The 14282-nt window shown below is 42.0% G+C and overlaps 3 protein-coding genes across 5 annotated transcripts in view; 2 read left to right on the top strand and 1 right to left on the bottom strand.

Annotated features, from left to right (window-relative positions):
* Position 1: 1 nt before the first annotated feature.
* The window catches only part of LOC115382817 (zinc finger protein 391-like), a 20704-nt gene continuing 6423 nt past the window's right edge, over positions 2–14282 (bottom strand). Inside the window, exons 2-3 of one of the 2 annotated variants that reach the window (XM_030084730.1) lie at positions 1698–1892; positions 2–1276 (exon numbers count right to left, since the gene is read on the bottom strand). In XM_030084730.1, the coding sequence (XP_029940590.1) occupies positions 216–1276; positions 1698–1866 (1230 nt within the window). In that variant the 5' untranslated portion in view covers positions 1867–1892 and the 3' untranslated portion in view covers positions 2–215. Of the gene's footprint in view, positions 1277–1697; positions 1927–14282 lie in introns of those variants that run through there. The other variant, XM_030084729.1, reaches the window with a different exon arrangement.
* Positions 3159–10051, top strand: LOC115382823 (annexin A1-like). 2 transcript variants are annotated; one of them, XM_030084740.1, is made up of 13 exons: positions 3159–3177; positions 4037–4105; positions 4190–4279; positions 4390–4495; positions 4991–5085; positions 5556–5669; positions 5917–6007; positions 6141–6277; positions 7285–7378; positions 8119–8217; positions 9136–9194; positions 9721–9843; positions 9922–10051. In XM_030084740.1, exons 3-13 carry the CDS (start codon positions 4220–4222, stop codon positions 9976–9978), a joined length of 1035 nt encoding a protein of 344 aa, XP_029940600.1. In that variant the 5' UTR covers positions 3159–3177; positions 4037–4105; positions 4190–4219; the 3' UTR covers positions 9979–10051. The 2 variants fall into 2 exon arrangements, with proteins under 2 accessions (XP_029940600.1, XP_029940599.1); XM_030084739.1 differs by having other exon boundaries at positions 3162–3177; positions 4034–4105.
* Positions 11934–14282, top strand: part of slc30a5 (solute carrier family 30 member 5) — an 8053-nt gene continuing 5704 nt past the window's right edge. The window contains exons 1-5 of the mRNA XM_030084702.1: positions 11934–12375; positions 13190–13312; positions 13406–13472; positions 13850–13935; positions 14113–14200. Of these exons, the coding sequence (XP_029940562.1) occupies positions 12305–12375; positions 13190–13312; positions 13406–13472; positions 13850–13935; positions 14113–14200 (435 nt within the window). The 5' untranslated portion in view covers positions 11934–12304. The remainder of the gene's footprint in view (positions 12376–13189; positions 13313–13405; positions 13473–13849; positions 13936–14112; positions 14201–14282) is intronic.

Below are 14282 nucleotides of genomic sequence, written 5' to 3'. Positions count from 1 at the left end.
TGGGTCTTGTTATTTATCAGATTTACTTTTGATGCATCATCTTGCTATAAGTCCACCAGTGAACAGCAGGAAACGCTATTAAGCTACAACTGAAGCTTAAGGACACATGACAAGTCAATGAGACTATTTAAAAAATAAAAATAAAAAAATAAAAACACAGAATGCCTTGTGATTTTGGGCTGAAGATTTAACTCCTGACTGATCTCCAGAGTCTCTCATGACTTCGCCTCTTTGTGAATTTTCATGTGGCGCAGCAACGTACAATGTCGACTGAAGCTTTTCCCACATATTTTACAAGAAAACGGCTTCTCACCTGTGTGGATCCTCATGTGAACCAACATATTACTCTGTATACTGAAACATTTCCCACACGCCTCACAGCAATACGGCTTCTCTCCGGTGTGAATTCTCATGTGGCGCGACAAAGTGCATCGAACACTGAAACTTTTCCCACATATGTTACAAGAATACGGCGTCTCGCCCGTGTGAGTTCTCATGTGATTTATCACATAGTATGGTTGACTGAAACATTTCCCACATATTTTACAAGAGAACGGCTTCACACCTGGATGAACTCTCATGTGGTTCAACAGTTTTTCCTGTTCTGTGAAACGTTTCCCACATGTTTCACAAACATACTGCTTCTCACCTGTGTGAGTTCTCATGTGGACCAACAATTCAGTCTGTCGGCTGTAAGTTTGACCACAGATTTCACAAACTATCTTCTTCTCAGTGACACTTCTTAAGTTCTGACATAATTTACGTTTTTTACGGACAGTTTTCCCACAGATTTCCTCACAAAGAATCTTTTCACACTCAGCCTGATTCTCTGACACAGGAACGTTCTCCACACAGTCACTTTGAAATGCGCTGATTTTGTTCATCTCTGCATTTCTAGTTGATTCTGAGTCAATATGTTTTTTCATATCATGGACTTCAGAGTCAAGAGAGAGGAACTGCTCAGTGTCTGCTACTTCTGGTTCAGTCTGGTAGCTTTGCTCCTGAACAGAAGGAACCTTCAAGGTTTCACCTTCAAACTTCAGTACAAGCCGCTCTCCCTCCTGGTTGGTACAGAGTTCCTCCTGCTCCTCAATCTGTAAAGGCTTTGGTTCCTCCTGGTAATCTTGAAACGGTAGGAATTCTTGTTCCTCTTTGATCTCTGGAGGTTCAGGTTCTTCCTTGATCTGTGGAGGTTCTGGTTCTCCCTGCTCGAGATAGTAGTTTGTTTCCAGTTTATAGAGCTGCTCCTCTGTACAGTCATGATGCTGTGGGAGCTCTGCAGAGACAAAAAATTCCAAGATGAAGGTTAATTACATTACTTCTTAAATTATATTACAAAAAAGGAACTGAATGTTTCTGCTTTAAAATCCCTCATTGAGCAAGAGAGCCATGGACGAAATGTGAGGAGCATTAAAGTTAGGGTTTGTTACTGTTCATATGTTTGGTATTGATTATGATGGTTCATTTACGATGTGATCACACAGAGTAGGGGTGTAGTGGGTCAGGTGGATGTGGGCGTGGATATTAAGTTAATATATAAGAATATAATCACCTGTGTGTTGTGAGAGGGTGGGCTGGGCTGCTGTGAGGTTGTAAATAATATTATGAGTAACAGCTCCACCTCTCGTTTCTGTCTGCTAGCTTCAAAAAGGACATGCAGTGTCAGATTCTGGATTTAATTCAGACGTTGCTCACACCTGTTCTGCGGAGCTTGATGTGAGGCTGGAAGCTGAGGATCAGCCTGTCCTGACGAGCCATCTCTTCCTCGTACTGGACGATAGTTTGTTCAAACACGGCGAAGATTTCTCCGGCGACAGCAGCGAGTCTCTCGTTGATAAACTCCCTCAAAGCCCGAACTGAAGTCATTGTTGCAGCAGGAGATGAAGTATTTCCTCAGAGAGAAACAGCCACACAGCCCACACTCCGAGCTCCAGCTTCCGGAGCCGCTTCTTCTCTCGCTCCCTCAGAGAAAGACAAACAGCGCCTGGATACATGCTGACATCTGGTGGACGTAGCGGGAACTGCAAGTCGCTGTTCAGTCTGCCTCACTCCATCCGTCCAATCATCTCAATGTTTATGTTGATTTGTGTTGAATTATTCTTTCTTCTGGTATTTCATTGTTATTCTTAAAATCAATGATTATCTTTTTGATTTTTTTAATATGTTTAAATCTCAGACATTATTTTCAAACCATTCCATAAAAGCAGGTGAGACCTGAGTCTCTGCCTTGAAGAAGACTCAGGAGGACAGTGTATAACTGCCTTCCAGTGACGTTCGGCAGCTTGCTGTGTAAAGAATAATGATCCAAGTGAGCGAGTAATACAAAATGAGACGCAAGGTGTTCAAATAAAATGTGAGGCTGCATCTTAATAAAGCAGAGGAGAAGCCAGGGAGTAGAGTCCTTGCATAGGACTTTGGTTTCTCCAGGTGCTTTTTCTGCTCTGCCCACAACAAAAAGTTTATCTTCCAGGTCTGATCAGCAAACTTTAAGGGGTCTAATTTGATATTTAATCACAGAGTCCACATAGAATGTTATATAAGACAAGACTATATCGATAAGACCATAAATATGTGATCAGTTATTTTGTATGAATCAGCAGAATATCTGATTGGTTGTAATTTCCCTGAGAGATCCCAGGAGTAAAATAAAATTGGTATATGTTCAATCTCCTGTTGTAGTATTACCACCAATGAATGTGTTTGAATGAACACAAAACATCTTGGTTGTTTGTTTTAGTTGACTGTTCTGATATGTTTTGATCAATGTAGCCCATTTCAAGACATGCTTTTGTCCTCCACTGACCACTGAGTTAAAGTTCACAGAGCGTTTTCATTTTTGAAGTTTGTTATATGACTGACTTTCAAATAACATTGAAGAAATCTTTGAATAACACCTGAGACCCTTCAGTTTGGAACTTCTGTTGATTTAAATGTACAACCTTTTCCTGCCTCTGATTCTTGGTCTTTTTCTTTAGGTTAATTCCTTAACAGTGCCAAACATACATGGTCCAAAACATTTTCATGGTGTTCCTGTGAATCTTCACTTCCTGTTTTTCCTCTTTACTGATTGGTTGAGCCCCCCTGATATGTTTCACCTGTGTCTCGTTCCCTCAGTCTGCATTTTTCACCTCACTCTCCAGCAGTCCTTGCAGCTCTCTATCGGTTACTTCATCCTCTGTAAGTTTAACCTTTTTTTATTTGTTATTTTTAAATCCTCTGCAGCTTTCATGCTATAAATCTGACTGTGCTTGTTTGTGCTGTGTTGTTCTGTCTGATCAATTCAAGTCCTTTGCTTTAATACAGGATTGGCAAACACGATTTGTCTTTGTTTGTCTGGTTCGTTAATCTTGTAGGTTGTTTGGTGTTTTCCCTTCCTCTGGTCAACCTTTGGGCCTGTTTGATGCTAACTTCCAGGTTGTTCATCATCGTCATCCATGTGTGTTGATCGTAGCTGTTTAACTTTCAGTTGATGCAGTCAACCTACACTAAATGTGTTGTTGAACCTATTGCATCCACGTCCTACTGTGTGGTTTGGATTTGGCTTCCAACCTCAAGAAACTGAGGACCAGTTTACTCGACGTGAAACGGGCATCGCCGTGTACATGTGAAACTCGCAGCTTCCTGATTCCAGCAGAGATGAGCTCTACAATAAGAAATATAATTTTAGGTCTGAAGTGAAATTCTCAGCTGAAGTACTTTTTGATGTTTGACATCAGGGCTGTTCCTCTTCGACGCCTGAAGAGAGAAATGTGGCTCATCAGGTTCTGTCAAGGAGCCGTGCCAAAAAGTTAGTCGTCACGGGCATGTTTTTGAAAAATATATGCTTGGCGTCACCTGGTCACTGCTTTTAGCATGTTTTGTGACTAATGTGGTGTTTGAGTAAAGGGTGAAATAACTCCAGTCTGAACAGAAGAGTCGCAGAACCGGTCGGAGGCGTCTATTCTTCGCATGAGTACAGTGAGAGGAGGCAGATGATTGGCCGATCCTGTGCTGTTGAATATAATCTCACCTGAAAATAATACTGCGCTCAAAGCAGGGTGGGGACTCGACGCTGCTGGTACCGTGCGAAGGCTCCAGACGGGTGTGAGGACGCTCTTCGGAACAGGTGAGGGTTTGTTAGACCTTTGGGAAAACCACATGTAAATCAGCTGAACGTCTGACTGGAGTGAGTCCTCCTCCCTCTCGCCAGGCTGAGCTCTTTGCATCTACCAGCTGAAAGATGTTCAAGAGGTTCTTGGATAAACTGCGGCCGGATAAAGATGAGGACGACACGGTCAAAGTGAGTACCCCATCGCCAACATTTTCGAGGTACAGTTTTGCTGAGAAATGGTTTGTTTGGATAATGCTGCCTCCACTTCTGAAGCTTTGAACTGGCTTGTTTTCTTCTAGGTGAAGGGTAAAGTCAAGCCGAAGTACTATGGGACAGTCGCCCCGTACCCGAACTTCAGCGCCAGCAATGACGCTTCAGTCCTGAACAATGCCATCAAAAGTAAAGGTTTGTACTGACTCACGTTTGAAAATGGTGGAAAGCTTCTCAGTCAAAACATGCATTATGTCACTGCTTTTATTGACATTTCACTGTATTATGCACCAGAGGATTTCAATAAATTATCTTTATGTTGAGATTGTGGTTATTTTTGTAATTGTCTGTATTTTCACAAAAAACATTCTCAAAAATTTGTATTCTAGGCCACAACAAACAATGTTTCACTCATTTGTGTGCATTTAAATACACTTCCTAAATCTTATCCAAATTGAAATTTCATTTCTTCTTTGTCATTAAGCATAATTCTGGTAATTTATAATTCACAAGCTCAGTACAATAAGCAACAACCAGAAAGCTCTTGGTTTACTCGTATTTAAGCACATTTGCATTTTCTTTTTTACCTGACTCAAATCCCAGACTGAGCAGCCCCGCACTGATCCACATTGTGACAATAGTTTGAATGGGAACTACTGTGAAATCTCATGTGGGGCCTCTGCCCTGCAGGCGTGGACGAGGACGTGATCATTTCAGTCCTGGTGAGGAGGAACAACGAGCAGCGGCAGAAGATCAAAGCGGTTTACGAAGCGTCCACCGGACACGTGAGTGATGGCGTGGAGTCATTTCCCATGTGGCCGCTCGCGTGCTGTGACAAGAAATTAACAAACTGAAAAATGAAAGGCCATTTTTAGATGTTATCATTCCCTACGAACTCCAAATGCACACAGCCTGCACAGATTTGCAAGACAAATGAGGTGAATGTTCACACAGCAGCATCAGTAGCCAGTAGCCATTCAAAAACAATCATTTTGGAGTGGTAGCGTTGATATTTTAGTAGTGAACTGCACTTTGCTTGTGGATAGAATTAGAAATGCTATGTTTATATGCTGAACATGCAAACACCTTTCAGATCCTACAGCCCTCGTACATTTAACCTTTCTGTAAATACAATTATTTTACAGCACCTCCCATTACAGTTGAAACAGTTTTTTTTTTTTTTTTTTTTTAAAAAGGCTTTTGTTTCCATTTATTCCCAGCATGTGTCTGAGGTAGATCCTTTGTGTTTTTCCAGAAACTGGACACGGACCTGAAAGAGGCTCTTCGGTCAGATTTAGAGGACGTCACCCTGGCTCTGCTCTTGGCGCCGGCTCTCTTCGACTCCTACCTGATCCGAAAGGCAACAAAGGTAACGCATGATCGGCCGTTTAGAGGGCCGTGTTACTGTCTGGGCAGGAAGTGACATTTTTCAGTTTTACAATTATAGAGAAATCTATTAACCAGTCACCAGTGAGGCTGTTGTTGATTTGAACTATTTATATTATTTTGTTTGTCACAATTTTGGAGTCTTGAGTTTTTTTCCGCAAATTGTCTGTTTAGAGCAGCGGTGTCACTGGTTGGTTTCCTCCCCTCTGATACTGTCTCTGTTGCACCAGCGTTTGGGTACAGATGAGAAAATCCTGGTGGAGATCCTGGTGACCAGAACAAACCAAGAGATTCAGGAAATAAAGAGAGTCTATAAAGAAGGTCAGTCGCTCTGCTGTTTCTTGGTCTCAATGCAGATTCTATTTTCAGATTTCTTACATTAAGTCCGGGTAAATCTGGAATAAATTCCTCACCTAGAAGTTGTCTGCGGTGACTGGACTTTGTCCTCATTCAGTGTACGGACCGGACCTTGAGCATGTCATCACTGACGAGACCGAAGGAGACTTTCGCAAAGCTCTTCTGGCTCTGCTGAGTCCAAACCGAGACGAGAACACTGAAGTGGACATGGACCTGGTCAGAGAAGATGCAAAGGTGAAGTCAAATTTCAGATTTTTACTTTTCTTTTCTTCAGTCAAAACTTTAAAAGAAATCCAGCAAACTAGCCAGAGGAAACGCATTAGATATACATCTATACGCCGATGACATGTTATACTATATGTCCTTCAATCTTCAACATTTGAGCTCCTAAATGTTCAGGAAAGCAGGTGGGATTAGAAAAAAAAAGTAAATAGAGCAACACATATAAGCATTAATTCACTTTCCATGAAGTACAAGGATTTAACATTTTTATCTGCAGTGCTTTTTTCGTACCACTTAATGGTAAATGAAGTTATTTTATCAGGACTGAACAGAGTAGTGGTTAGCACTCACCGTGACGGAGTTCAAGTCTGGGCCTCGGGGAGCTGCTGTATGTGGAGTTTGCATGTTCTCCATGTGCATGGATAGATGTTCTTCAAGTATTCAGTTTTTTTCCCACAGTCCAGAAATCATGCATTTGATGTGAACTGTCCTTGGATGTGTGTGTGCTCGTCTTCGTCCTGTGATGGACTGGTGCTCCATCCATGGTGTGATCAGCTCCATCAACCCTGAGATGGTGTTGTTGGGGAAGCTGGACCACAGTCTTCTAATTTTATCTCCGCTTGAACACTTTTTCATCTATTAGAAATTAGTCACTAGTGATCAATCCATGTACTTCTGGGACATTTTATCCAGGTTTAAGATCATAGGACTCCAGAGACAATCTGCACTGATTATCAGTGAAGGTCCAGCAGAATCATCAGAATATCACAGGACTTTAGGAGAGTCAGACATCCTCAGGCGTTTTTCATCTTTGTCCTCAATTAAACTCCAGCATATTGTTTTGGCCTGTGGGAGGAAACCAGAATAACCTGAGAAAACCTGCATTCATCATGAAAATTGTGTTCAGAAAGGATTTCAAACAGGGGGATCATCTCACAGAGAGTGCAAACCACTGCCATGTGGAACCGGAACAGCTTCACTTATTTCACTTGAGCTTCTAATTCTTTCTTTTTGCCCAGACTCTCTTTGAAAAAGGCGAGAGCTGCGGAGACATCTGCGAGGAAACGTTCATCAACATCCTGACAAAACGCAGCGGCCCTCAGCTGCGTCGAAGTGAGTGCTGGAAACACGTCTCACAGCTGTTAGCTCTGACTCATCGGGACACGCCTCTGAACAAACAGGTGGAACTGCTCTCGGCTGGCAGGACACACCCGCAGGCAGCACGGGTACCGTAGAGTCTGCTCAGATTAGGTTTGTTTTGGCTGTTGTGGATGAACCAGGCATTGAGGGTAATGTGATACAGATGCTCGTCTTTGTGCAAAAGAGGGTCATTTGATAAATAAGAGATGGGCGACTTTGATTATATTCCAGGGACAAAAATGTCAGTGCCAGTAGGATGAGTCTCTGGAGGCTGTTCTTCCTTCATATCCTGAGGTTTGCACACCATACTCTTGTGTGAAGCTGCTACAGAAACTCCAGCTGCACTCAAACACCCTCGCTGGCCTTGCTCAACACCTTATTGAGCCCGTTTGCATCTACACACACACACACACACATAAAACAAACCATCCAGGCACTTGTTGACCATGTGCACTTTGATCTACACTGGATTCCCGTGCATGAATAGAGATAAACCCATATGTGCACAGGTAGAACATTCAAACTCCTCAGAGAAAGGCTTCAAAATCCTGGAGTTTAATTGGAAACGAAGACCAAATTAAAATAGCATGATTGATGGTTAAATACAAGGGTGGTCTCAGTGGGAAAGCTGAAACCCGTCTCTTTCAAAGAAGCTTTTCGTGGGTCTTTCACCATCTTTCTAGGTCCAATAATAAATTTTGTCTGTTCTCCAGCTCTCCAGTACTACAAAGACAACCTGGGAGACATCTCGTTACCCAAACTCATGCGAGAGGAGCTGCGTGGAGACATCAAGGACTGCTTCCTTGCTCTGGGTAAGTGGACGTTGTGCGTCAGTGAACTGAACCTTCTACGTGACTGCATGAAAGGTGACTTGTTTGTGCAAGTTGCTCTTCCACAATAGAACCTGAAGAGGCAGTAAGTTTGATCTCCTAACTCTGTCAAATTAAGTTGAACCTTTCTGCTTTGCTTGCATTTAAAATATTTGTAATTTGCGTAAAGTCTTTAATTTTTGGTTGTAATTGGAACTTAAGGATGGTTATTGGTTTTCTTTTTTCTTTTATTTTTTTGAATCTGTTCATGCAAAAAGCAAGATCCCTTCACGTACCATGAATAAATTCTGTGATTGACACGAGGGAAATAAAGCAGAGCTGATGAATGGGGAAATGACCAAACTATGAATGTGATTTCCAGAAGAATGGGAAAGGTAGCCACATGACTGACGATGAGGTCCAGAAACCCCCAATCATTAGTCTTTTTTTTAGATTCAGTTAAAATGATGATTTCATAATAATCTGTCTGTGATGTACAATTCTTCAGTGTGCGAGAGAAAGATCTTTTTGTTTTCATTATTTTACCTCTGATTCCTCTTGATGATTGTTAATCTGTCGTCGTTTGAATTGACTTGTTGCTTAAATATGCAAAATGAAGCTCCCATGGTGAGCAGAGGAAAAGCAGTGATGTTTGCACATTTGTTTCCAGTTAAATGAGCAGTTTCAGGAACCAATAAACACTGGATGGAACAAGATGGTACCGTTTCAACATGTGGCTTGCAGAGGGAGCGAGTAAAGATGTGTATTCATTTCACTGGAGTAAATACAAATAAAGACGAGCGCTTCTTTTCTACACTAGGTTTTTGATGACTGCACTGTAAAGAGGAGCAGCTGCGCTCCACATGAGGCTCTGTGATGCTCAGTTAACCATGTCTGTGCGTCTTTCTTTTTGATGTCCAGTGAAATGTGCCTGGAACAAGCCGGCTTACTTTGCTGAGAAGCTCCACGATGCCATGAAGGTGAGAGTTAGTCTGTGCTGCTCATTCACCATGTGTCAGGCGAGAATTAAAAGCAAGAATTGGACTTGGATCTATACTTACAGAAAGTTGACAGTTTTGTGAGTCCCTGTGTTAAAATGTTTAAATTATCTCCACAGGCTTTATAACTGATTTTTAATGAAAGGTGTCTTTTTAAAATCGACAAAATTGAAATCTTCATCTTTTTCAAATGCAGCAGTTGCCTGACAAAATGATACAAGACCAATGAAACGAATGAGACGAGCAGAAAAATGGCTTAAAAGTTGCAAAAAGTGATGTGTTGCATGTAAGATGGAGAAACAAGAACATGCTCAAAATAGAATAGATTCTGAAATCTTGAAACTTTTGTCTTGTTACCTGAGAAAGTGAAGTAAAATGGATATAAATATTAACTTAAGAAGCTTTCACAGCGGCACTGTTTGATCAAAGCCACGGCATAACGGTACTCTGGGGTGAGCGCACTGTTCGCAGTGTGATCTGGGACTTGACGGCTCCGCTGTGCTCTCAGGGTCACGGCACATGCGAGGACACACTGATCAGGATCCTGGTGAGCCGCTCGGAGATCGACCTGAAGAAGATCGTGGAGGAGTACCGGGGCATGTACGGCCGGCCTATCCAGGAGGACATACTGGTAGGAGTCGGACTGGAAGAGTCTCGTTTTGTTTCCTGTGGCAGACGCAGCAGCGTATAACCCGTTTCTGTTTTACAGCACGACACCAAAGAACACTTCCGGGAAGTCCTGCTGGGACTGTGTGGGCCTCACTGAGGCTCTAGACACCGAGGAAACGCTTCTGCATTATATTCTCCAATAAAGCTGTTATCTGAGCAACGAGAACTGAGACGTCTTTGACCTTTTTTCATAAAACACATTCATTTTCAGTCATAACGGTTAACAAATGCGCACAGTGCTGAAATCTTGTGAAGATTAAAGGCGCACTGCCATATTTATGTAACGCCACTGTTGCATTACATGTCAGTGTTCAATTTAATGACCGTGGATCAGTTTTAATAATGGCCACAAAACTCAAATTCAGTCAAGAAATCAGTGACGTGATAGTTTGAAGTTCTATTTTTAAGGCGAGTACTTATTTTTGGATGCAACTAAATTCAGAGAAATTACAAGATGAGACATGCCATTCTGTTTTAAAAGATTATGAAAAAGCATTTTGAGATTGTGCTTATTTTTTTTCAGTTGTCAGGTTAGTGAGGATATTTAAATGTGGACTCAAACAAATTGGCCGCATCTAAACTCGGCGCTAGCCCCGCCACGCTTCTTCAGAGGGAATAAACAGAACTCCAGCAGCTGGCGCCACGCCATTGCTAGTGAACCAGATCGCTTTACAGCATGCCGCCAGCGTCGAAATAGTCATCAGAAATGGTCGAAAGCATAAAAACAAAAACTCATGTACTGTTCAAATTTTCCATCGACCACAAGCCATTGTGCGTTTTTGTTTTCCACATCTAATTAATTTTTCACCCGCCATTGGTGCTTGGCAGGTGATAATTTTACCAAACACAGCAACAAACATGGATAAATATGTGGAGATATTTGTCTGAACAGTTACATCATGTGTATTAATTTGATGGCGTGTGTTTTAGTACATTGATGTGTATGGGGTCATGTATGTGTGTGTGCGCATGTGTATCACTTCCTGGTCTATCAAGGACTATAAACTCTTTTTGGGATCCTCAAAATCTATTTTGAACTATAAACGGATCCCCAAGAGAGTTTGATCAAGATGCATAGCAAACAGTACATCTGTTTGTGTTTGCAGTGTCCAGACATAAAATTTTAGATAAAAAAAAAAAAACTAATGTTTTTTTATGTTTGAGGAGACTCCATCAGTGGTCAGAGCTTTGGAGATGCTAGAAACAATCTGCATAAAGAAAATCAAATGTCTAGTTTGTTCTGTGGAGCTCTGACAAAACTTTTAAAATGTGTATTAATTCAAAGACATGTCAACCTAACAAAAACTGAGGAACTAACTTTACTGACATTGATTTCCAGATTAATGTCCAAAAAAAAGCTCAAAGTATCTGAGGCCACTTAAACACAAACAGTGGCAAATTATTAAAGCAAAGTTGTAAGACACCAACACAGACTTGAGGACTGAAATCTGTACGAACAACTCACCTCTGGACCTCAAGCCCCCACCAAATATTGGCTGAATGAAAACGGATACCTGTGTGTGTCTGTCAAATCTGGAGCTAAGGTAAAATGAAGAAAAATAATTCACTGGCTGTCTCACTTATCCAACAACTATTTACAGAAATAAAAAAGAATGCCACTATGGACAGAAAGAGATCCATTTAGCATGATCCACTGCACTTTCAGTAAGAACAAATTAAATGAAAGTGATGCATCATAGTCATAATCCTTGTGCAGCAGTTTATCTGATGATATGAAGTATCTGATGATATGAGTGAGAGGACACAGTAGTTTTTTTTCTTCCTTTATTGCTATATAGTGGAAACTATTTCAAAAATGTATCTGGATTATTTTCTAAAAAATATATAAATATTATAATTTTACGGAAAGTAGTGTACAACCAGTCCAATGACACTCTCCCGCTTTTGTATTTCAATTCCATTCTATTCTATTCTATTTAGGTTCTTCCAAAGGAAGCCGGAAACTTGTCCGACCTGGCATCCCCCGAACGCAGTGCTCAGGTCTCCCGACCTGGCAACCTCCGCACGCAGTGCGCACGCAGCCTCCTCGCGGTGACGTGTAATGTTTACCGTGTCCGGAAGTGTCGGAGCTTTAGTATGAAAAACCGGCAACTCGCCTTTTATTCTATTTTATTCCTTTAATTCTATAGCGCTGAAACCAGTGAGTTATTGTTGTGGGTTATCGGAAACTATAAAGGCAGGAAAAAGACTCGCAGCTCGTGAGTTTGAGCACATTCGAAGCTCAAATACCGGCTCGTGAGGTGGCTAAGCTAACAGGCTAACAGGCAGAAGCAGCGTCCAGCTGACTTCGGATTATTGCTTGTGTCCAGTTTCGGAGCAGAAACGTTATGGAAGGAGGATGGAGGGGAGGCAGGAGCAGCGTGTTGTAGCTCTCTGGTGGTGAAGGAGCTCTCTGGGGAGAAATGGAGGAGAAATACAGCAGCAACGTGCTGTCCGGAGGCAGGCTGGGCATGGTGGAGGTGCCGGACTCAAGGTGAGTCTGAGAGCTTTTCCTTCTGCTATTAGACTGAATAAATAACACCAGGAGATCTCTGGGACACATGTTGCACCCTGAACCAGACCTGCCTTCACGAAGACCTCACTTGATTCACGGTTGCACGATTCTTGTCATAGTTATGTAAACATATACAATATACACAAAAGGTTGAGTGTTCTGCACTAAACTGGGTCCCAGAAGAGAAGGAGGACTGGTGTTTAGAACTCCAATATCAAAAAGCATAAATATTCCAACATCAACTTTATTTGATTCTGTTTATTTATTAAAAGTCATACAGAATATAAGTAATTTATAAAATCTGAAGGCCACAGGCAGGTCTGACTTCCTGTGGGATGAGTCTCTGGCTGACCTGAGGTTTACACACCATCCTCATGCCTGAAACTCCAGAGACTCCATCTGCATCCAAATATCCTCTCTGGCCTTCCTCATCGGCTGATTGAGCCTGATTGCATCAAAACACCCTCAGTAACAATCAACAGAACCTTCTTACAGAGGGCATCGGTGTTGATGAGCACTCTGAGATATTTGGTGTATTTCATCACGAACACTTCGATGTAGACTGAAATCACTGGAGTAATTGTCTCCTTTCTGAGACTAACTGTACAGAGTTTATCTCCTCCACCACCTCGTCACTGGCCTTTCTACTGAGTTTGTTGAGCCTCTTGTTGTCATGTGATATCCCTAAATGCATGTTTCTCTAATACTATGTTGCTTCCTGTGTCCTGGGAAGATGTATTTGAGGATTGTTGAATAAAATAACGAGAGAAACACGTGTTTTGTGTCTTCTCAGGTTAACCAGGTACATCGTGCTACTGGTCATCTCGAAGGTCCTGAAGGCTCTCGGGATCTTTGAATCATACGACATCCTCAAAGCCGTGCATATAGTTCAGTTCATCTTTATTTTAAAATTAGGGTAAGTGCACCTCATCTCATTGTGTGAATAATGTTTTCAGACCCAAAACTGCATCCCTGACTGTTGACATTGCGATTTTTTTTTATTTATTAGGAGTGCCGTTGTCCTGCTATTCTTTCAAAAGCCTTTTTCATCTGGAAAGGTCATCTCTAAGAGACAGGTTTGTGAGAGTGATTCCTTCTCTTCCAGCTGATTCCTCTTTGTCTAATAGCCTCTTGTCGGGAGTGTTAGATGTTTTCTAAAACAATAAAGCAGATTTAGACACTCCAAAAGCTGCGTAATGCCTCCAACCTGGCAGTGTCATAAGCAGGGGCTGTAATTCACTTCATTCGGAGCTGTCGTGATGCAGAGAGGAAAGTGATATATTGGGATCTTTATGAGGATAAAACTTAGAGACTCCCAGATACAGAACCTTTCTGTGCATTTCAGTCTTCATTCAGCAGCAGCAGGTCATAGAAATCACTGAAATCATCTCAGCTCCTTGTATTTTCTTAACAATAATCTGTATTCCCTTTTCCCAACTCTGTTTCTTTGCAGTGGATAAAGTTACTAAAGCACGCTATTTTCAGCTGTGTCATTTCCCTCCTCGGCTTTTTCGGTCTCACTCTGTGTGGACCGCTGCGGTAAGACGTCTCCATGGATTCACCAGTCACATACTGAAACACTGTGTGTGTGTGTGTGTGTGTGTGTGTGTGTGTGTGTGTGTGTGTGTGTGTGTGTGTGTGTGTGTGTGTGTGTGTGTGTGTGTGTGTGCGTGTGCGTGTGTGTCAGGTTTTAATACCAAACTCTGTCTTCTACAGGACTTTATTGCTTTTTGAGCACAGCGACGTGGTCGTCCTCGCTCTCCTCGGAGTCCTGTTCACTAATTCAGGAGGCGGTCCGGCCAAGGTAGGACTCCACAGTTTACACGTGACGCTTTACACGTTTACACAAAGAAAACTGCCTGTACTGCGATAGCAAATAAAAACAC

This window comes from Salarias fasciatus (assembly GCF_902148845.1).
Source record: "Salarias fasciatus chromosome 7 unlocalized genomic scaffold, fSalaFa1.1 super_scaffold_4, whole genome shotgun sequence".
Taxonomy (NCBI): domain Eukaryota; kingdom Metazoa; phylum Chordata; class Actinopteri; order Blenniiformes; family Blenniidae; genus Salarias; species Salarias fasciatus.
The sequence above is the reverse complement of the archived record's forward strand: the minus strand, read 5'-3'. Positions and strand labels throughout refer to the sequence as shown.